This window comes from Copidosoma floridanum, unplaced genomic scaffold (assembly GCF_036245765.1).
Source record: "Copidosoma floridanum isolate Cflo_tuat_1 unplaced genomic scaffold, Cflo_Japanese_pri ptg000014l, whole genome shotgun sequence".
NCBI lineage: Eukaryota > Metazoa > Arthropoda > Insecta > Hymenoptera > Encyrtidae > Copidosoma > Copidosoma floridanum.
Genome location: NW_028321891.1, coordinates 9,782,326 through 9,806,072, shown reverse-complemented (window position 1 = coordinate 9,806,072; position 23,747 = coordinate 9,782,326). Strand labels below are relative to the sequence as shown.

General features: G+C 40.5%; 2 protein-coding genes across 2 annotated transcripts in view; both read right to left on the bottom strand.

Moving 5' to 3' along the window:
• Positions 1–3,800: 3,800 nt before the first annotated feature.
• On the bottom strand, positions 3,801–5,170 carry LOC106646394 (uncharacterized). The gene is made up of 3 exons (XM_089592072.1): positions 5,066–5,170; positions 4,182–4,310; positions 3,801–4,104 (listed from the first exon to the last, which is right to left on the bottom strand). The coding sequence occupies exons 1-3, from the start codon at positions 5,118–5,120 to the stop codon at positions 3,977–3,979; spliced, it is 312 nt and encodes a 103-aa protein (XP_089448198.1). The 5' UTR covers positions 5,121–5,170; the 3' UTR covers positions 3,801–3,976.
• An 846-nt stretch (positions 5,171–6,016) lies between these two features.
• The window catches only part of LOC106635887 (discoidin domain-containing receptor 2), a 55,606-nt gene continuing 37,875 nt past the window's right edge, over positions 6,017–23,747 (bottom strand). Inside the window, exons 5-18 of the mRNA XM_089592139.1 lie at positions 20,373–20,537; positions 19,904–20,037; positions 18,425–18,496; positions 18,169–18,322; positions 17,292–17,411; positions 15,314–15,489; positions 14,429–14,693; positions 11,997–12,430; positions 10,634–10,804; positions 9,698–9,825; positions 9,428–9,661; positions 8,583–8,817; positions 7,177–7,326; positions 6,017–7,092 (exon numbers count right to left, since the gene is read on the bottom strand). Coding sequence (XP_089448265.1) covers positions 6,943–7,092; positions 7,177–7,326; positions 8,583–8,817; positions 9,428–9,661; positions 9,698–9,825; positions 10,634–10,804; positions 11,997–12,430; positions 14,429–14,693; positions 15,314–15,489; positions 17,292–17,411; positions 18,169–18,322; positions 18,425–18,496; positions 19,904–20,037; positions 20,373–20,537 — 2,588 coding nt within the window. The 3' untranslated portion in view covers positions 6,017–6,942. The remainder of the gene's footprint in view (positions 7,093–7,176; positions 7,327–8,582; positions 8,818–9,427; positions 9,662–9,697; positions 9,826–10,633; positions 10,805–11,996; positions 12,431–14,428; positions 14,694–15,313; positions 15,490–17,291; positions 17,412–18,168; positions 18,323–18,424; positions 18,497–19,903; positions 20,038–20,372; positions 20,538–23,747) is intronic.

Below are 23,747 nucleotides of genomic sequence, written 5' to 3'. Positions count from 1 at the left end.
TTTCAACGAACATTTGGAAGTTGGTAAATTAATGTAATTGTACTTGAAATAAATTTCAGGATCATTTACTATTTAGTTATAAAGATGCAAGAAATAAATAAAACCCTCAGGTTGATCGATTGCGGTTGATTAGATGCATCCGCCACCTGTTGATCCATCGTTGGCCGAGTGCGATTTGCCATCTCATTAAGGGCTCCATTATATTTTGATTATAAACAAAATTTCTGATAAGGCTTATAATATTGCTTTTGTTTTGTCTTTACAACTAATTTTTAATTGATGAACTTTTATTGGTATTTTATTTGCATAAAAATACCATTTTAACAACCATTTGTCGTCAATATATTTTTAATTAACCTCTTCTGTCCTCATCATCAATAATTCGATCTTATCAATATTTTAGTCCATAAGAAATAAACAAAAAACATTAACTCTACGGTTTAATAAATATAAATATACACCAACTACTCATATTTTTGTGTCCGTGACTTATTCTGCTATCTAACGGAGAAAAAAGGTACACGTGACATTTTCATAAAAATGAAGTTTTTCGTGCCAATCGATTTTTGGATTTATTTCTTTTACACACCAAATTGTGTAGTAAAGTAGAAAAAAATTTATAATTTAACAATTTAACAATTAAATAAACTTCAAGAGAAAATTTTTTTTGTACAACCGGATATTACTAACCCTTTTTTTTATAGTAAAATCATAGATGTTTTAAACTCTTATCAAATAAATAAAAGCCGCAATTCCATATACTTTTTTTTTTTGGTAAGAAAAATGCACAAAGTCAAAGAGGTAAGTAAATTTTTTTATGGTTCTTATTATTATCATTATTATCATTTTTTACAGTAAATAACACGATCATTGTATTATTTATCATAGAAACAATTTTAATAATAAAAATGCGAATTTATAGCGTTGAGATAAATAGGTTCCATTCATTTTCTCAGTTTTACTCCAATTGCATTTTTTTATATACCATTTTTCCCGTTGGACTTTGGCATAATCATTCCGTGTCTTTGTCCTAAATAAATATAAAATAGTAAAGTGGTAATTAATGAGTGCTTCTGTCATTTCCATTCAGCTCAAAGATGTACAAATGCAAATTTATCATGGGTAAGTTGTTATTTACTAGCACATGTGGGAGATTTAAATACTCAAGTTGACGTACGTACACGTATAGTATTGCAATCGATCGCGCAAAATTATTTGTATACATACTGCATGTGCACGTCCATACGTATATACCTGATGTGCGGTAAATATACGTGACTATTTGTTCAAAATAACAACGTGCGCGCTCTTCGATCGGACAGCAGATACCAAAATGCCAATAGAAATTATATGCTTGTACTGTTATCAAGCAATGCCTGCTGGGAGTAAAACGAACGAATACGTACAAAGAGGAGGAAAAAAAAAAAAAAAAAAAAAGAAAAAAGAAATAATAAAAATAATGATAAAATGAGGGTGGAAAACGCAAAGGCCGATAGTTGTTGTATAAATAAATGCAATATAAATATACGCAGACGCACGCGTGTAGAGTATATATATCTCGCGCCCGAGGGGTCCTCTTTAGATCCTTGCGTGGTGTGCTCCACCTTCTCTCGACCGGTGAGGCCGCGGGCCATCCAAGCCCCCCGTGTGTATATATGTATACGTGTATATGTCCCACTCCCGTCCACCTTTCCTTTACTCCGTCTGTATATACATTTATACGCACGGACGCCGTCGCAACGGCGGCCTTCCTATCTCTCTTTCGCCGGTGCATGATTTTGCGCGGATGGCCCTGGGCCACTGGAGCGTCTGTACCTCGGCATCTGCCTGCGCAACGCCTCGGGCCAGTGTCGAGATAGAGAGAGCCGATATACTTTACCCTTGTGGACCATATACCGTATATAGCGAGAGAGAAAGAGACGAGGAACAAGCCCTTTTGGCTTACTCGTATCAGTCGTACATCCTTTTCTTTCTCTGGACTCTTTTTGCCGCTGCCTTCGCTTCTTTTTCTTCTTTGCTCCCTTTTCAATGTTGCGTTTGCAAAATTTTTCCTTCCTTTTTTTTTTTTTTTTTTTTTTTTTTCTTTGCTGGTCTGATGGCAATTGTTATATAGAGGTTGTGGTTTCTTTTTTCGAGGGGGTTCAACTCGTACTGTTGCCTCGTTTCTTGTTTCAAATCTTGCAAGAAAAAAAAAACATTTTGTATAAAATTTACTTGATAACTTTTAGTTCGTATCAGTGTGGAAAACCCAACAAAAATAATTTTTATTTCTAGGTTCTTCGTTTTTGAGTTCTCGTACAGCTTTAAAATCAACATTAACAATAATAACGTTAATAATGAACGTTAAAATCATTCAGCACGTCATTGCTGTTCTGATGAAAGTAAACACGTTTAATTTGTACAGTTAACACCTATTTCCGTCTGTTTATCAGTTTTTAAAAATTATAAGCCAATATTGATCGAGAACATTTAATTTTATAAAATTATTTCGAAATTTAGGAAAAATGAATGAAAAATAATTATTCGTTCCTCTGTTACTCTGACGAAAGTGCAGAATATGTGTACATTAACTGATTGTTATACTGTCTATTATTAAGGATTTTAACGTTACCCAATTTATTTTAAATAATAAAGTAAAGCAATTAGTGTTTTGAATCATTATATTAATGCCCTAATTGAAAAATTATTAATCAATGTGACTCTAATTGGAAAGACCTGCTCAATAAAATTATAAATTTTAGTAATAGTTATAAAACATAATACAACAAAATTTAAAATTACAATAAAATTTATAATATCGAATACTTCAACCTCTAAAACTGTAATTATCGAATTTATAAGGTTCTCTGTCACGTATAATTTAAGAATTTTATTGGATACAATAATGCCGTGACATCTAGTGCACTTTGCGATAATAATAATCTTTTATTGGAATGTCTAAAAATATGCTCCGTCGAATATGAAGCCATTCTCAATACGATTTAATTTCAAATGATTTACAATATTTTCGCTTTAGCCTACTAGTGCTACTAGCCCACATCGATTGAATTTATAAAATTTTCTATAAAATTACATTAAAAATTAGGCAACGGTAAATGAAACTTTGGAACTTTTTACAAACACTATTTATGTCTCATTAATTTACGTCAGTTTATGAAATGTTATCGAAAGAAGTTTGTGAAATCAAAACTTTATCGAATTTCGTGTATGATTAGTGGTGCTTCATTAATTATTATTAGACTTGGACAATATTGTTTTTTGGATTTTTAAGGACGTTATTGAAAAATTTTTTTTTCCCCGAATAATGTGCATTTCTTGTATTAAAAAAATTTTTTTATTATTCAACACTGTTAATTTATAATACGAAATTAAAAAAAAAATTTTTTTTTTAGATAATAAATTAAGTACATTTTAAATATTAAAGTATGTTTTTTTTTTTAAACTGTAATATATTGTTACTGCTGAATAATAAATTTAATTTTCAGCCAAAAGTTATAATTCAAAAAACTTGTAAAATAATCGGTGTCCAAGTCTGATTATTAAAGTTTAAAAATATTCTAGTTCTTCCTTTGGTAATATAAATGGATTTTTTAAATGTTTTTATTTAATGTGTGTAGACGATACTCGGTACATCTTTTTTTTTCGCGAGTCATTTGAGTTGTGACCTCGAACCTGCATGGCACTTACAGTTTTGCAGGAAAACTTTCACACAACATTCGTGTACGCGAGTGGGAACGTGGGAAGAGTTCGGTAAAAGAAGACAAACAGTCTTTGTCAAAGTAAACTTCAACACGGTACAGTAAGCCAGAAAAAACGTTTTATTTGAACAGCTCCATCTTTAAGAGCGCCAATGTTATTATACATGAAACTTTTACAGTTTCAGTTTGATTGTTTTGTTAATTACATACAGGTACGTTGAGAAGTATATTAAATTATTTCAAATTATTGCGAGCTTTTTTATTTTTACGGTTTTCAGTTAAACCAAGACGCAACATGTTTCTCCATTGCTACAGTCATCAGCTTGCTTGACTTGGATTGTTGGGGCACACTTGTTCATGCATACACCTCCAAAATGACCGCAACGATGTTTGTCTTCAGCTTTTACTGTTTCAATCAGACAAGTAAAATAAATTTTGCACAATTATAATATATAAAAAATGTGAAGTGATTTGGTCACTTACTCATGGAACAGCAGACTTCGCCTTTGGTGGGACAGCTTCGAGATGCCATTACAGAACCGCTACATTTGTTTGCTTCGATGCAAGAAGAAGAATGACACTCTTCTTCTAATATTACCTTGCCTGGCTCACCTGAAAAATGATACCAGATGTTTTTTTTTATCACTACTTTTTTATCCAAGTATTAAAAGAGTTATTTAAATACAGTAATTGAATTTTATTTCTTCAAAAATGCGTAGCATTGTTTTTTTTGCTGGAAAACATTTTTGTTGAAATCTGTGTTTACGAGTAATAATAAAAACAAAATTTCACGTACGAGTAAAGTGCATTTTACAAAGAAACGACTCATTCTGAATATTTTGAAAGTAAAAAAAAAAAAATAAAAAAAAAAATTTGTCCATGTCTGTTTGCCATGGAATTAAACTCGTCAATATTGACACGTAGTTTGACACTTCTGTTTTTTATCATGACTAAAATGGTGAAAATTTTTTTCAAAAGTATGGCCCCTAAAAAATTTACAGCCAAGACAAAATTCACGAGTCAACTTCAATGTTTGAACATAAAAACAAAAAAAAAACCACATACGATTACAGCTGCAAATAGTTTTGAACTATTAAATCTGGCATTGAACAACAGGAAAAAAAAAAGTTTTTCTTGTCAAAAGAAATATGTCAATGCTCTAATAGTAATTTTCCTATGTATAGGGCTTAGTAGACGATTTATCACGCAATCAAATAAGAAATATTTCTTGCGAAATGAGGTGAAAATTCAAAGTTTTATCGATTTTGAGGTGATGAAATAAGAAATTCATAAAAACTCAGTTCATTTTTTCGTAGTCATTAACTTACTCTCCTATTGATAAACAATAAAGAAATTTTTTAACTCACCTGAAGCAAGGCAGACAACGAGAAGAGCGGCGAAAACTACAACGAATCCTTTCATGATTGTATTTTTTTTTTTTTTTTATTCGTCTAGTTTGACCTCACTCTATGTTCGTATGATGCTTGAATACTTGCGATGCTTGGCGCGGTTCGTGATTTTATACGAAAAACCCAACGCACGTCCCACGCGCGCGCGCGAGCGGCTGACGTCATCTTGGCGGAAAAATAAACAGTAGATTCGCGGGCCGGTAGGGTAGAAACGCGCGTACGATTTGCCGGTAAAACGAGACGAGCTCGCGAGAAGCGCATTTCACTTCCGTCAACAGAAAGCGCCACGGCCCCGGAACTATGCGTTACTTACTTTATGTACCAAATTATGGTTTACTTATTCAAACGGTACATATTTCGTAAGAAAAAAATCAATTTTATTTTTATACATTTGTTATATGAGAAGAAAATTCACTGCAGTGTACAACAATTTTTATTTTTAGCTTTAATTCATGCTATTACCGTTGGATTTCGGGGTTTCACTTTTTCCCTGGATGCAAAATAATTCAACAAATATTGGTTCAATGAATACAAGATTTTTGCTTGAGTCATATTTAAAGATGAAATAAATTTTTCCAATTTGACACTGATGCAATGTTTCTTTAGCTTAATTGTGTACTCGCGTACTTGAAACCAAAGTCTAATGAAAGCGAGTTTGCGGCATCATTTTTGTTATCATCTAGAAGTCTTACCGAATTATCTTTAGTTAAGAAATTTAACTTAATTTTTTCTCATTGCATTATCTTCCTCCAATTTAAATAATCTACAAGTGACTGTAATCAATATGTTTTCGTAAAAATTACAAGATTTTTATTTGAGATGAAGAAACATTATACTTACTGCACTAAACAGAGTAGTGCAATGAATTATTAGTACGAAAAATTTGTATAAAAAAGTTTATTGCCGTATTTTAATCAATATTACATTTTTTTTTTGCTTTACGGAAGCAATACATAATGCCATTTTTTGTTACAATCATTTCGTTATGATTACATAAGAAATAACATGATTGAAATGCAATTAAATGACCAATTCGATCGGTTCCTAACGAATTGTCCACTATATTTCACAAACAACTAAATTTTGTTCAAACAATTGAATTGTTTTAAAGATAAATCATAATTTTTTGACTACTATTTACAAATTATCTCGTACTCTCATCTGCAGAAGCATTTTGGTATACACATGAACTTATTAATACTAACATACTGTACACTTTATACTGATATCTTTCGCAGTCAACAGTCACGTTGATTACAAAATTTCCTCGCCCTCGAGAAATCTCGTGATCCATAAGCTAGTTACACCCCGCTCTGTTAGCTTCCCTATGATAAATTCTACTCCCTAGTTCATGAAAATACACGTTTTTTGTCATTTCATCAATTCACCAATAATTTTAATACTACATTTCTTTCCGTGCGGCCATAAATAAAATAAAATAGGCATTTTTACCAAAAGTGCGATAAAAATCGGTAAAACTAACAACAAACAAGCCAGAACAAAGTAAATCGCGTCAGTCGTACCGATATACACATAACGAAATCAAACAATAATAGTCAGTAATTTCGCACAGCCCAGTCTCCTCTCGGACCACCACAAGACCCCCAACAACCTACGTCTCTGCCGTCATTTAAAATATCTTTTCGCGCGATTGTACGGTTGCAGGATGATTACCCACGAGGCAGTGTTTTTATTACGTCGTCTTTGTCTATCCTGAACAATAAACGGCATCAATGATAAAATTCGCTCCGAATCGTCAAGTCGCCGTACATATAGGTAGATATCTTTCCTACACTTGTTGTTGTTTTCTATATCACAGTCATCAATGTACACGATCATGCTCCCGGCCGATAATCCACGGTGGTACTCTTGAGAAACGTGTAAATCTCCTTGAAGCTCGGCCTGCTCGACTCCTCCCTTTTCCAGCACGAGCACATGACTTTGTAGACGCTTTCCGGGCACATCATTGGTTTCGGCAGTAGTACCTTTCAACATACAAATAGACGGTTTGGTCAACAAAATAAAATAATTTATCATCAACCACGTAATATTCAATGGCGCACGCTCACTTGTAATTCACTTCCGTAGTACATGAGTTCCGCGTTCTGGATGACTAGTTCGTTCGTCAATTGCTGGAATGGTTTTTCCCGGGCGAAGCTCATCACTTCCCAAAGTGTCACTGCGAAAGACCACACGGTACTCGAACACGTGTATCTATCCTGAAAACACCAAGAGGACGTCACATGGTAAACAGCGGGGAATACCCATTGCCGATCTTTTTTTTTTTTTTTTTTTTTTTTTTTTTTTTTTTTTTTTTTTTTTAATAATAAAAAGATCGGTAATCGGTATTTTCTAACGAAAACAAAAAAACATATTTTTATTCACTACGAGAATCGAAAATTTACGCTTGTTTTGACGAGGAAGTGACTCAGATGCTTATTTTGACTCTGCGCATACATACACGTTTATCGCAATATAATACAGCTTACACACGTGTTTCGCGCGCAATCAGTGTTATCTCGCCCGTTCGCCGCGATCGAGTTTCTTTTTTTTTTCCCTCCCCCCAACTTTCTTATCGGTCGGGGGAAATCCAAGCCTGTACTTTGCATTTCAAAAGCTCGTGCAGATAACACTGTATGCACTCACGTGCCGCATATGCACAATGCATCCGATATCCGAAAGAAAAGAAACTTATGGACGTAAAACACGATATATGTGGGGAAGAGTGGGTGTACGGTTGCGACAGACGTCATTTTTGTAAAACTGTAAGGTAAAATTGGGGGCCGACAAGGGTAGGGAGGAGTGACGGTCCCGTCTGAGTATACATTATGCCACAGTGTTTCGTGAACCATCGCGCGACATTAACGACAGAAAAGGCCCACATCACTGTTCAACAGTGAAAAGTAAATATTTATTTTATTGATTTTTATTCAATAGTGATTTTTTTTTTTTTTTATAGTGCATTAGGTACGGTTATGATGGGGTACCAGTGTGGTAGACTTATCGTTTCAATGATTTTTTTATAATGTGGTATTTATTTAGTATTTCGACTCAACTATTACAACGTATAAACACACATGTTTAGTTAATTTTTTTGATTGATTGTGTCATGAAAACTTATCGTATTATAATTAAAAATTCTGTAGTTAACTATTAGTTAAGCTTTCCTGGGGTATCGTCGGTTGTAACAAATTTTCTTTTTCATAACTTGCTCTTGTGACCAAACGGTTGCACTTTAGGATACAATTTTAGTATTTACACGTAGAAAACATGCATAATTTACGATAAAAAATATTTTCCTCGTAGACATCTGCCATACGAACAGGGGGTCATTGATTGTCGAGTGAAAAATTGTCGCAACCGCACCCAGTCTGCGCTATCTTCCGTATTTCAAAGTTTGTTGTGAACTTGCATTTTGCACGTCTCCAACAATTTCCCGAGACAAAGAGTCGATGTAAGAAAAATGGCACCTTACCAGCAGTATACTCTCCCAGGGTAGCCACCTGATGGGCACAGGCACTTTGCCCCCGATGTCCGCGTAATCCTTCTTGTACAGATCGCTGCACATGGCTATGTCCGTCACTTTGACCGTGTAGCATCTGCCCAGGAGACAATTCCTCGCCGCCAGGTCCTTGTGGGCGAGATTTTTCGACTCGAGGTAACGCATCGCCGACGCTATCTGCGCCCCCATATACAGCAGGCAGTTCTGACTGATGCGTCGTGGATGAAAAGAAAAAAAAAAAAAAAAAAAAATGAAGTTATCGACCACAATAATCACACGAGCGCGTCGTACTCGATCGCATGGAGGCATGGAAGCTATATGGTTTACCAAACGCGACACGTGGGAGTCCGAAATAGCCGTATTTAGCGCGCGCCACGAGTAATATCACGTTTCCCCGGGTCCCCTTTTGATTTCAATAACACTTTCGAAAAGTCATTACCCACACGAAGGACGAATTAAAGCGAGAGAGAGAGAGGGGGACCGACCGGCTAAATGAACCCTGGCACGCGAATGCACCCGCGGAAAATTAATCAGACTTTCGCGGCGTCACCGTACGCTCTTCCGTTTACGGTGACTGGGACCACATAATGGACCCTGGAATACACGAAAACTCCAACAATAGAGGCACACACGCACGGAGGGGATGCTTTGCAAAATTGATTCGGCCGTTGTCGTAGGAAGGAAGGAAGGCTTGGGGGAGGGCCGGCGGTGGCTCGTAAATCGCTCGAAATTACACGTCCGCGCGGGATGCATGAAAAATTCAGAGACCTGCCGAACCGGGTCACGTGTCTATATGCAAAGTGAGGGGGGAGGTGCACCTGATGAAATTCAGGCTGCAGGTGGGTCTCTGGGTGCCGACGAGGGGCTCGCTGTACTGAAGGTAGTGGGCCAAGTCGCCGAGCTCGGTGTACTCGATGATCGTCCAGGGCCGGGTTGGCTCGCCGGAGTCGGGCCATACGACGCCGAGGATGCGGGCGAGGTTCGGGTCGGCCAGACTGGACAGCATCCGGAGCTCGCGGATGCTCGACGACGTCGGCGATGGGGACGACTCGCTGGGCTCCGAAGACGACGACGACGAAGATAGAGACGGTGGGGCCGTCTCGCTCGCGGTGCTGGGTATCCTGGCCACGGCGAGGCGAAGGGGCTCGCTCGTCGAAGAAACGGATTTAGGGCCCAGTGGGAGGTCCGACAGGCCCAGAATCGCGCAGACCACCGCCTGGAATTTTTTTTTCCTCAATGTCTACTACACTTTTCAATATTGATAAAATATCCTTAAAAAAGCATGAATACGTTGAACAAAATAAAAAAAATTAAAAATATTAGGAATTAACATAAGGGAAATTTTGAAGGTTCGTATTGATCTAGTGAAAAACATGGCGCTCTGTTATTTTGTATTATTATTATTTTTATTACAGAGTTTTTATATATGATTACGTAAATACACGTTCGTTTGATTTCGTCATCGCACATCGCTTGATAAATGTTTGGATTGAAAAAAAGAAGCAATCGCGTCAGCACAAAACGTGGGAAAAACATTTATCAAATTCGATTGCGGAAACAACAAGCTTCGCTCGCGCTCTGTCGAGCAAATTGAATTTCCGAGTAACAATTTCTTTTTTTTTTTATTAAAGTGTAAAATTTAAATTTTGTACACGGTATAATCGCGTATATCCAATATTGCGGGGGCGTGCCTTACAACTTAACTCGGCGTGCATCGGTCGGATTACACCTGTGCCGTTTGTGCAAAGAGCCCAAAGAGGGGTATACGTAAAACCATGAGCCGGCGGACGCCAATAATTCCGAAGCCTGCAAAAGTTATTCCCACAGAGAAGAGAAGACAAACCGAGTATACCTGCACGCGTTGGAATTTCCGGCTGTACCTCGTGAAAAGCAACCCACGGAGGAATCGGCACAGGGGGATGGCTTACACACTGTGCGCGAGGAAAGAGGGAGCAACGCGGAACAATAATAATACTTAGGCTCGGGCATCGGATGCACGCTGGCTTATCGTGTTAGATATGTACCTCGCCTATATGACCGGAACCAAGTTTCTCCATTGTGTGCAGACATTGGCCGGGTATGTTGGCGGGCTCTATCTCCTTGCATTTGTAAGGCTTGCCCTGGCTCGGCGCTATGTTCCATCTGACTACCGGTGCCGGTACCTGCAACCAGTAGCCGCACAATTTGTGCGTGTGTGTAAATTATTGGCAAGTTCTCTTAGCTCTTTGCTACAGCCTCTCTCTCTCTCTCTGTGGCCGACTCGTACTTTGTGAACTTCTCTTTGGCCCCCTCTCTCTAACTCCATTCGGAAGCAAATTGCGATAAGCGCCCGTGTAGGCGAGAGAGAGAGACCGAGAAAATCCCTTTATATCTGTTCGCGTGTGTACGCGTGTGTTTTGGGTGGCATTAGCTTCCGCCGCAACAAGCGGGAGTGCCCAATGCAATGCTCTCTCCCCTTCCCCGTTCCCCGGTGCTCGTCCAGGGGCTTTCACGTAATTGCGCGCTGGTTTGCGCATTAGCGTCATTGTTGCGAAACGTGTGTGCGGTTGTACCTATTTTTCATGTTTTTTTTTTTCCCCTCATGAATGCCTTGGTTTCTATTTTGCGTGCTCTATTATTGTCAGTCTTGCGTGGAATATTTTTTAAAACCTCATTACGCGAATTCAATGGCCTAATTGCTCTATTGCAACGTCTCGTTTGTAAGGATACTGAGTTGCAAAATTACTTGCTGTTACAAACTATACTTTTTCCATTGAATTAGTTGTTTACTGATGTGCACTACTCTGATGTAAAAAATGAAGTAAATGAATGTAAATGAATTGAGGAACAGCAAGAGGAGTTTTTTTTAATTACTCTTTTCGATGGAGCGAAACCTTACAATTACTCGTTTCAAGTAATTTACGAAATTAATCTGTCTGTCTTTAATTTTCGTACTTTTTTTTGTCCCAGAGTGTAGTTTAAAACGATCAAGCAGTATTTATTTTGACCAGCCAACGTTTTAAAATCAATCACGAATCTAAATTCACCCAAACATCGCAGCCGTCTGACCGTACTCGATCTATACTACTGATTCTAAAACGACACTGTACCAAAATAGCCTTTTCTGTGAAATCAAAAAACCTCTATTATAAAACGATCAAGAAGTACTTTTATTGACCAGCCAACGTTTCAAAATCAATTTTATCGCTTACGAATCTAAATTCACCCAAACATCGCAGCCGTCTGACCGTCATCGATCTATACTACTGATTGTAAAGTGACACTGCACGCACGACCTATGGCCATTTCCATGCAACCAAAAACATTATTGCTCCCTAAATTGTACAAAATATAAACAAGTTTGATTATAAAAAAAAAAAAAAAAAAACGCAATGAAAACCCCCTGACCTTGTGCTTGTCCTTGGGCGCGGTGTGCCATCGTTTCCCAGGCGTGCCAAAGTGCTCGAGCTGTTCGACAACAGCAGAAGCGGCGTTGCTCCGCTGATGAACGGGCGTACCACCAGAGTGCACACTGAGCCTGGAATGCCCCGAGCCAGTCTGCAGAGTGCGATAGTACTCCCGGGCGTGGTGCCGCAAGCCCGAGGGCGAGCAGTGCGAGGACGACGGCGCCGGCGAGCACGAGCGACTACTCGACGGTCCTAGCCCGCACTCGGACCGGCAGTCCTGCTGCTGTTGGTGGTGATGTTGCTGCTGATGATGATGGCTGTTGTTGCTGCGAGCCATCGTGCTGGAACCGCTCCCGTTGTAGCCCCTTTCGAAGCTCTTCGAGGACCGCAATGGCTCGTCCCTGAGCTGTTGGTGCAGCTCCCGGCACGGTGTGTCTGTTGGAAAGGACAAAATGACGGAGATAGATATATCATTGGTGGTCATATATTTCTCTCTAGGCTGATCCTAAAATGAACGCTTTACGATTCTCGGTTGCATAGGTAGAGGTGGTGATGTTGGAAAGGAAAATCTTTTACTTCGGATGGAAAAGTTTACCCTAAAAGTATTTTCCACGTGGACTAAGGGACCAACAGTCAATAAAATTAATGAAAAATTGGAATTTCCCAATCAAACCAGATACTTGCTGTGCCCTTTGATTTAATAATAGCATTAAAACATGTACTAATACAATCAAATTCATCCCCTCCCATTCGAGAGAAAAAAAAAAAATCATGCTCTTTCAGCCTTGCAAGAGTATATATACACGAAAACACCAGGCTACTCTTTCGGTCGTTGTAGTGTGGCTGGGTGCCGGAATTTATTATCCGTCCAGGTTGCAAGTATACCGGTATACATATATATAGGTCCCTAGTCGAGAGAGTTCCACCACCCCCTTCTCACTCCCTATATACCGCGCTTACGAATGAACTTCGGGACGTATATATATACTATAGGTGTACCTACTTTTGCAGTGGAAATACGAGGGGCCCGGGGTCGCACATATTACACGCGAATACGCGGCAACCAGACGATGGATAGAGAGGGTAGTGTATGTATATACACACAACACACGCAGCGGAGATTTACGATTATGCGGGGTACAGCGGGAGCGTTGATGCAAACGAATCTCGAAAGCTTGATTTAACGCGCATTATGCGAGCGAGATTTGACGCCGCTGCTCACCCTGCATACAGCCGGAATGGCTTATCGAGAGGTATGGCTTTCTCTCTCTCTCTGGGTCGGTAGGCTGTCGCGTCAGCGTGTACATATATACGTGGAGACGGAAGAGGCCGCGTGTAGCTATACCGCGCCTCCGCGAGTTATTCGATCTCGCTTGTCGGCGTTAGTTTTCGGGATTGGTTTTTGATGCCATTAGGAAAATGACAGCCGGAGACCGCCTCCCCGCCCCCCCCTCCCGTTTGCGTTGTAAATTTTGAAAGGATTTCACCATTGTGCTGCTGTTGCGAATGATAGTTCGCTCTGGATAAATATAATATAAGCGCTCTCTCAACGATTTATCGATATTATTTATTACCACGTGTTGATGCTGCCGTTTGGATCGGCGCTATTATATTGTTATTCGGGATTGTCCTGCACGTACGGACAAACGATTGTTATTATTCATACGTACAGAAATATAAAAGCAAATAAATAAAATAAACGAATATAAAAAGCACTCAAAGCGCTGAAAGCTTTTTTAATTGAAAGCTGCGTCCCGTCCACTGCACTGGGCACCGCTTTGTATGTATATACATGTACGGGCAGAGTTAATCAAGTGCAGCACGCGCTCTCTCGCCTCTGTGTATGAGGAAATCCATAGAGTAACTGCTATTTATTTTTGGTGCTAAAAAATATAAGGGAATAATTTTTTAGAAGGTACACCACTGGAAGTAGGTATCTTATTTTCGGTACATCATATTCCCCAGAACAAAGGAAAAATACTTTCAACGAAGAATAGTTTCGTTTTTTGAGTATACCTGATTTTAAATCAACTTTTTTTTTCACTTTTTTACTTTTTTTCACAAATACAGCTCTTGAAAACAACTTTAAACAACTTTAATTTCATTTCCGAAAAATCTCAATAGGGTCCACAGCATCAAAGATTGCTACGAGTAGAAGATTCCACGAGTTTTGTCGAATTTGTTCAATATTTGTTGTTGTCAACTTTCGACAGTACTTATCATCATAATATTTAATGATTAAAAACGCGAATGAAAGCTACTTCGAAAACTACAAGACCGTATAGTAACGATAAAAAACACAAAAAAACTCTTTCTATTTGTTACTATTTAACCAATGATGCAATTTTGGTGCACCTCATCTCGAACACGATTGCGAGAAGAGCCCAAGGACAAAAGGACGAAATGGACAGATGAACAAGTATTTGTACGAACCCGTGTTGGAAACGATGGCATATGTCGACTTGTACTGCGAGGACTCGACGAGCGGCGAGTTGAACTGCTCCATGGTAAGGGACTCGTGCAAGCTCGACACGTCCTCGGGCAGCATTCCGGTGTCGATCTCGAACTCGTCCTCCTCGACGGCAGCGACTGCGGCTGTGGCACCGGCGTCGCTGCTGCAGGCGTCGTCCTCGTCGTTCGGGGTCTCGCGTCCGCTGGCGCTCAGCATCCGCCCTGGTGCCAAATTCAGCAGGAAACCCTGTTTGCAGGAGATGGTTAAGTGCAGGGGGTGGGGTTTGCAAATAAGGATGTAGGGATTTTCCTTCGGAAAGTTTTTTGCTGCTAGGGGGTTGAAAAATCTCTCGGAAACGATATTTTTGAAGAATTTTTTTGGTGTGTGAATATCAATCTACCACTCTTTCCGTGTTTGCGATCGATCGATGATTTTGGGGATCGGAGAAGGTATTTTGGATTTTGAATAATCGAAAGGAAACATGACATTTGATCCGATGGAAAATTTTTTACGTACATCAGCGTAACATTCACGTGAACCATTTACAGGATTAATCTTAACGAAAAACACGATGCATCATGTATTGCTCTCCGTGAAGTTAATTGCTATTTTAATTACACTTGGTGTAATAATCTTGGAAAATAAACAAGCCCCTTTTAAAGTAGAGAAGTTACCGTTGCGTGGATTCAACATTTCGGAAAATTATACTCGTTCGGCTGGTTAAAAATAATATCCGAAAGAAAGTCGGAGACGACGCGATTGTGATTACTTGCGGGATTCCTACAGTTTGTTAAAACTTGTGGATTTTAAAATGTAATTACTTGGGAGCGAGAAGTTTGCCGGAGTGAAGGGGAAGCGTTATTTACCTTCATGTTGATGGCGAAGCCAAAAGGGTTTTTCAGAACGGTGGGCGAGCTCTGCAACTTTTGCCGCCTGCTGAGAAACAGGATGATGAAAAAGACGAGCAGCAGGAGCAGAGTTATCGCGGTCAGAACCCCAATGAGGACCTCCACGTACTCCTGGCCCTCTTCCCTCGCTGTTACTGTAATTTGACAAATGATATTACATATGAGTGATTGTAATTGTATTTCGAGCAGGTTACTCTTGACTCGTAAATTCGTAGTGAATGTTGGTGTATTCAGGACTGAAGTAAAAATCAACGTGTCAAGTAGTGGTAAAAAACGCATCGCAGATCTTCTTTAAGACTAATCGATCGCTGTAAACAAGTGGGTGACAAGTACGTACATTCATACCGAAGCAAAGGGCAAATCACGTAAATTCAGAGTAAAGAGATTTTATTTACATTGAGATAAAAGAAAAGAGCTTTGGCATTGTTTTTTCATTTTTATCTTCATTCCACCTTCCAAGCTACGCTTGTATTTCAGGCGAGACGGTTCTCGTGATTTCCAGAGGTATATAAAAGAACTAGCACATACCACTTTCTTTTTTTTGTTCATCCACTTGCCAAAAAGATACCGCGGGAACTACTGCTGGCCGCACTATCGGAGACAAGTATAATTATGCCACGGAGCCGGCGTGTCGCCCCTACCCCCTTTTTTTCCTCTCTCTGGCCAGATTTTCCCTTATAATTTCCGTATATGTTACATCGCGATTGCACCTAATGGACGAAAACGTAAAATGCGCGGGATGATAACGCAAATGGAGCTTACAATTTCAGTCGTATGCTTGAAAAAAAAAAAAAAAAAAAAAAAAAATACCCTATTCAATTTTATTTCACTAGGGTAGGTACCCCCGTTTATCATAATTAATGGATCTTGGGAACTCTACACACTTTTTTTTACTACAGATAAAAAAAAAAAAAAAAAAAAATCTCCAAACGATTGCTTCGACAACGTCAACAAACAAACTTCAAAAGAGAGCACATCCCCACGTGTTTTGTACGTATACCGAAGACACATATAGGCACAGCCGGTGGGGCGAAACAAATAAATTAAGCCCCAACAATATTCCCCCCTGCGCGAGTGGGAAATTTATTCCACTGTGGCAGTAGCAGATTCGTCGCAGTCTCCGGCAACAGCCTCCCCCCCTCCCCGGCTGAAAGAATCCCCCTCGTAACCCAGTTCCTTCCTTCACACTATACACGTATATACTTGCGTACCTCGTCTACGGAGTCGAAAGTTGAGCCCGGCCTCCCTCGGCAGCGCCACGAGACTTTGCCACTTAATACACCTAATTGTTTACGTTGCGCGAAACTTGCCCCCCGGTGGAGGGGGGGAGGCCCAAATTATAAAGTAAGACCCCGCACCGAGAGGTGTGTATAGTATCTTGTGTCTACGAGTCGACTTTGGCTCGTCGGTGCGGGTGAATCTAGTTTCGCGGGGACGAAGAATGCCGTAATGAAATTACACGGTGGGAAATCCCTGGCCGCGACGAGGGCGGACTCTATCAAGGTGTAATTCGAGAGCCGGCGAGGCTGCTCGTCCGTGAGATTTACCAAACCAGCTGGAAAATGGGAAATTTCGGGCGAAAAGTGGAGCGAGAGGAAGAAGAAGAAGAAAAAAAAAAAAAAAAAAAAGAACCCCCCCAGAGGGGGTGGGTGGGGCTGCAGCTGGGTAAACAGAAGCCGGGCGGTATTATTCGTCACGATTTGGGCGCTGTTTGCTCTCTCGACTATATACGTCCAATATATATATGTATACGTAGGATACGCTCGAGGGTTTCCCAAAGAGGGGACGGGGACAAGAAGAGTCCCCCCCCACCCCTCGGTCTCTCTTGTGGTACTTTGGCGACAAGTTTGATTGCTCGAGTACACGTGCATACATCACTCACGCGTACGAGCATATACATACGTCAGATAAGTTGTAGGTACGTGTGTGTACGTACTCGTTTGTAAGTTGAGATCCGCGTCGTGGTTGACCGGGGCTGCACTGGCCGAGCCGTTCTCGTTGCTGATTTCGGACGCGGTCTCGTCCTCGCTGCTACTGACGTTCGCGTATGGGTTCCCTGGGAAAACGAGATCGAGAAGTACATCTATATATATATATATATATATTATGTAGATGGGTGATTGTTGATTTAGTAAATTTTCAACATCGGGGAGCTAAATTTGAGACGTTTTTTTTTTGCATATGTACACATGGAGTCTGGTGCCGTGTGTCGTGGCTGGCATGCGAATGGAGCAGGGGGTGAGTTTTTTTTTTTCGAGTGGATGTGGAATACTTCAAACTCCCCTGTCAAGTTCGGTGAAAATTACGGGAGTTTGGGATATATTTTAGTCCAAGTGAAGCTTCATATTTGCTGGAGTTAAACATAAGATGAGTAACTTTTTTTTTTTTTTTTTTTTTTTTATCATACGCATCCCTGTATGGTAAAGTGCACTGTGCACTCGAACGTTTTGCGAACCTTTTCGTTGAAATATTTTACCCATAAAATTTATACAAAATACTCCAAAAACGGAGCTTTTGCTATGTAATAGTAAACAAAAATAGAATTTTTCACGTACGCCACGGCCACACCGGCCAACAAAGTTTGATCATTAAAATTGCACGGCACAATCGTTGCGCGGCCAATTAAAATAGATAAATCCAGCATGATTTCGCTCGCCCACGTGCGTATCTATTTATGGTATACCTGCACCATGTATGCACCAGCCACATGTTCCGTTGACGAAAAAAAAAAAAAAAAAAAAAAAAAAAAAAAAAAAAAAAAAAAAATTCTCATGCAGCTCGCAGGATATTTCTCGATCGACGGATATACTCACACGAGTCGAAGGTGATCTCGGATATCATTATCCAGCGGGCGGCAAAGTACAGCCGGAACCTCAGGGACTTGCCTCGCCTGCCATGCAGACCGATGGACACGTTGCGAGCGTTCTCCAGATTCGTGTCCGGTATGTACGTGTAGGTGACCGGCTCCTGCTGCAGTCGCTTCCTCTTTTTCTCTTCCTCGTCCTCGCCCTCCTTTTTATCATCGTCATCCTTACCAACGTCGAAATACCTCGGCTCGACCGAGTCCGCCTGCGCTTCGTCGTTATTGCTGCTGCCGTTATTATCACTCTCGTTGAACCAGATTTCCGCTCGCTCGAAAACCTTTTAATACAGAGAGGAGAAATTTATTTTCCTGCAGGTTTTTCTTTTTTCCGTATTTTTTTCATGAGAAATGCATTTCCATTTATTTTATAAACATAGATTGCAAAAAGTGCTTTTTCAATCACTCGTTCCTTTGAAACATTTGTTTACTTCTCATCCTAATTTTACGTTGATACGTTTATTTTATTCTATTTTCATACCCACCCAGTTTTTGTTTTTAAGTGCGCAATTCGTGGGTTTCCATTACTAGTACTTTCATACAAATTGATTTGCATTTATTTATTGACCCTTTGTTTTTTATTAAATTCGTTCAAAATAAGTATATGATGCTTACACGATATTTTCTATAAAATCATACAACACATGCACATCTACGTATACACTTTCTAAGTGAAAAAATTTTTGTCTTTCACCCCATAAGATATTGTTATATTGTGAAAACGCTTTGAAGATTTTGATACAAGGTAGAAAAAAAAAAAAACGTCGATAGGTAGTGCTGAATTGGAATTTTTTTTAATCAATTAGAGATTTCATCGTACGTGTTAAAAGTCACCCGATATTTCAACGAAATTATCGAGCCACCACCGCACTTCCGCCACTCATAAAATTTCACGCGATTTTCACGTCACTATTGAATTTCGAAAATACAAAAGATCTCCCTCTTTCACTCCCGTAGCTGTCCCCGATCGTCCATCCAAAATCCAATTCGGAACTGATTATTTAAAATTGACGTTTTTTACCGTTGACGCGTCAGTTTTGCTCGCCATGTCAGCCCGTGTTTGCTGCTCCAAACGAGTGGAATGAGAATGACAGATTTTTTTGTACTTAGCGGTACATACGTCAATGCATGATAATCATCGTTCAAACTGGGTCACGTTTCATCACAAAACTCTCCCTCCACCCTCTCTTTCTCTGTTTTCTGATTTTTTGTTTGTTTTATTATTCAGCGATACTTGTCGAATTTTATTATGCAAATAAGACAAAGCATTTGAAAATGTGTTTAAAAATTTTTACACTAAATATACTACAAAAACATACTTTCCCAGTATTATATTGTGAATACTGATGAATTCAAACATTTACAGCAAAAAGATGGTACTTTATTTGGAAAAAAATTTTTTTTTCCTATCTCTCTCTTCCGTGTAAACTGATAAAATTAGAGTAAATCATAAAAGTTGAAAATTTTAGATCGATTTTAAGTCCAAAAACTTTTCGAAGCAACAAAATTCGAATTTTGTCTCAAATGGCCCTTATTTGGATAAGTAGTCATTACAGCCAGATTCTCACATGCAATAAAACTAAATCTACGTATGATTTTTTTTTTTTTTTTCTTGACAAACGAGTATACATAAATAATAAATGTGTTTGTCACTCCACCTGGCAGGTGTTCAACCGTTCGACGTTTACCTGAACATCCCTCTTGAAGTAGTTGTTGGTGAACACGTGGACAGCATTGAAAATCCGGAGATTGTCGAAATTAAAGTCCATGTCAACGTAGTCGTCGGTGATTTTGTCACGCATCCAGGCAACCCAGCCAGTCCCTGCAAACCAACACACACGAAACAATACTCAGCAAGATCAGCACCGAGGAATAATTCGTTTGATTACTTTCGCGTCGAATTAAAACCACACGCGAACTCTCGGGACCGAGAATACGAGCAAACGCGGGACGAATCAAGTTGCACTCTCTGCTGATGCAGTATACAAACGACGATATTATTGTCTCTCTATTCTAAAAACAAAATGCATCAAGCGCCGAGGAGTTAAATTTTAATAAGATATATCCCAACGCGTGTCGTTTCATGAATATTTCGCCACTAATTACTCCGATTCGCGAGACACGGTGCTTTTGGTGAATCGATTCAGAATGACTCACCTCTGCCAGGGCCGATCTCTTGCTTGTAATTGTCGGCTCCGGTCTCTCCGTCGACCAGCCGGCCCAGGCCACCCGAGAGGACCCCGAACCCTCGCGTGCCGTCGTACGACGTGTCGCTCATCTCCTCGATCGGTGGCTCTGGTATTGCGTAGCTCACGACTCCACCTGCAATAACAATAATAAAGGAATATCGCCCCTCTTGTGCGATGATTACATATTGCAATCGGCGATTCACGATGACGATTGAAATAAATTAATATTACATGTATATATCCAGCAAACATATCGATCTTATATTGTACGTACGCGTATGTGTACCCATCATATTGCACATTAATTTAATATCCACTCTCGAACTTGATGGGATATTCTCATACACGCCCCGTCGTTTGCACACCCCGGCGCATACAATGCAATATATATGTTCTCTCCTTGAGCAATAACGTTAAAAAGCACGCGGGGAAAAAGTTTATTGTGCTCGGCTCGATTGTTATTTCACGGGAGCTTGCCAGTGCGCGTACACAAGCTGGAATGCATCACGTTCGCTAGAGTATATAGTATATTTTCGCGCTTGGAAATTGCAGGTGTGCGCACGGCTATATACATATACATACATACACGTGCTCACGCAAGGGCAAACATCGATTAATAATCAGATGTCGATTTCACATATTATACAAATGCAGCATGTATTTATATATTAACACGGGGGCGAGTGTGTATATTTATCGCGTGCGCTCATCTCGGAGTTTTTTTCCGTATTGGCCATCGTTCCGTCATGTACATACGAATGTCGAACAAATAAAACGGCCCGGCAATATGGTCTGATGGATCGACGCTTGTAAATAGTTTATTGAAAAATACAAAGGGTGAACGCTGCTGCTCGTATTTATTGCCGTTTTGTTCGTTTGACAAGAGCGACATCGAAAACAAAACATGAAGTGGATGCTCCTCTGACCCAGTTTTTTTGCGCATTTTTTTACAATATTTAAAGGAAATAGTGTAAAATGCTTTTGTTATGAGAAAAAAAAAAAAAAAAAACATGTAGATTCATCCAAACTTTGAAAAAACTAGAAACCAAAGGTAAAAAAAAAAAAAACAACCCCTGTGTCCATTGTACGAGTATTTGTATTAAAAAAGTAATGTACGAGTATTGAAAAACATCCGAAACAATAACGTGTCTTTGAAAAGCCCGCGACACTCGCTCCTCTTCGGCGCTAATATCGACTTATTATTTTTCCCTCCGTCAAACACATTGTATCCACCCCCGTACGTAGCTGGGCAGCTAATAACCCGCGTCGCTTTACAAACAGCACGGAGCTGCGGACGCGTACAGCTCATACCGAGTATTTCCGGAAAAAGGGGCGAGCGTCCCCGGGTTATCCTGTCAGGCGCGAGCCCGAGACGATGAGGATTAAGAAAAACAAAGAAAAGGAGTAGACGCTGACGCGAGACGCGGGAGGATACGGAGGGTTAGCCGTGTCGGGGGCTTACGTATACGTCGAAGAAAAGATGAGGCGTGTGCCCAGTTGGGGTGTATATATGTACACGGACGAGGAAGGGGCATTATTGCCGGGAGTCTCGTGTTTTATTGGGGCGACGAGGAGAATCAAGAAGAATAACAGAGAAGGCCACTCGGCAGTGGAGGAAGACGAAGCCCCGAGAAAGAAAGGGACGGTAAGATATTGTACGCCAGCGTCTCCGTGGGGTTATTAAAAAATAATAATAATGATAATCTCTATTGATTCCACCAACTCCCTTTTCGCCTACCCCTTGGCTACCGTATTTTCTACTAACTGCCTTTTATTGCCCGCCAAACTCGGGGATAATAACCGATGCTCCCGGTCCAGCGAGAGGGAGGGGGCGAGAGCTCATGCACGCATTAATCGAGGGATTCTGCTTTTTCGTTTTATCACGGCCTTTCATTACCCGCGGCTCGTTTCATTTCGGCCAACGCTGTAATCTCCACTCCCCATGGGAGGGAGGGAGGAAAAAAAAAAACAAAAACACAGTGCATACAGCTCCGTGCGTTGGGAGAGTTTCTTTCGGGGCTCTCCGTTCTGCTGGTGCGCGCGTGTGCGCAGGTAAGCGGTTTTCCTTGCCCACGCGCGGCGACAATAAAGTTCAATCTCCTCGTTTTATTAGCTGGTAATTAAAGTGTGCCCTCCCTCTCCCCTCTCCACAGTAGTGGTTGCGGTGTGTGTGTGTGCACACGTTACAGGGGGACGCTATTAGTTGTATTATAATGCGCGGAAGGTGGTGGTTGTTGTTGCCACTGTCGTTTAAATACAATTTATTCGCACCGAGAGCCGCGTTAATCATCATGAAACGAGTTTTTGCTCGTTTCACTCGGTAACACTGCACGCGCGCGTCCGTCTGATATTTATAATTACATTAACATAATTAATCGACAAATTCGTTGTTATTAGTGATTTTTTTTTTTTTTTCTACTTGCTTCGTTTTGTTGAGTGTGGATTAGGAAAGTTGTCGAGTTGTGTCATTTGAGTGTGATAATAATGTATCTGGTGCTTCGGTGCGCTACGGGGGTAGCTGCGCCATACGTGGTTCCGAAACACCTCTCGCGTTGTTGGATTTGCTATTGTTGAATTTAGTATATATATGTCATTTTGTTGTCATCCTTTGTGACCTCTTGATTTTTGAGCCACATGAGAGGAACATTGTGTTATCGTCCGTAAGTATTTGTGTCACATTTAATTGGTGAAATTCCTATAGCTAACATTTACCAACCAGCGAAAAACCACAAAAACCCCTTGCCTTTGTTCTCAACGATTACACTGACTAGTAAAAAACATGAGACACACAAAGAGCAAGGCCGAATGAATATTTTGCCCAGTGAACGTGTCAAATTGAAACGCAGATTCCAACACCGCTGCAAGTGTTCACATGGTTGACATCGCGCGTACGCGTTTAAACGAGCACGAATTCCCCCTGAAAGGGAGTACAGCGCGAACACCCGAGCGCCAGAGAGGTAGGGGGATTTTCCACGGAATTACACATACACCCGTGATAATTGTTTCGAAGGACGATGGTGGGCCCACATCCTTCCTATACACACGCGTGGGGCAAAAATCAGCGGGGGATGAGCGCACGTAAACGAGCTTCAAACACCCGCGCAATTATTACATACTTTTGTCCCCCCGCACCGGCTGCTCGGCGAATTAATTTTCCACCCGTGCGCTTGTCGCAGCCTGTGTTGGGGTCTGTTGTTGTCGTCGTGCCATATATTTGTCGGCAGGGCTCGGCCCGGCGAGACTCCCGCAGAGCTTCGCTTCTTCTCGTCGGGCTTTCTTATTGTTACTCTGGCGAGGCGCAAGGCCTCTCCCCCCCTTCCGTGACAACTAGGTCAGCTTGGAC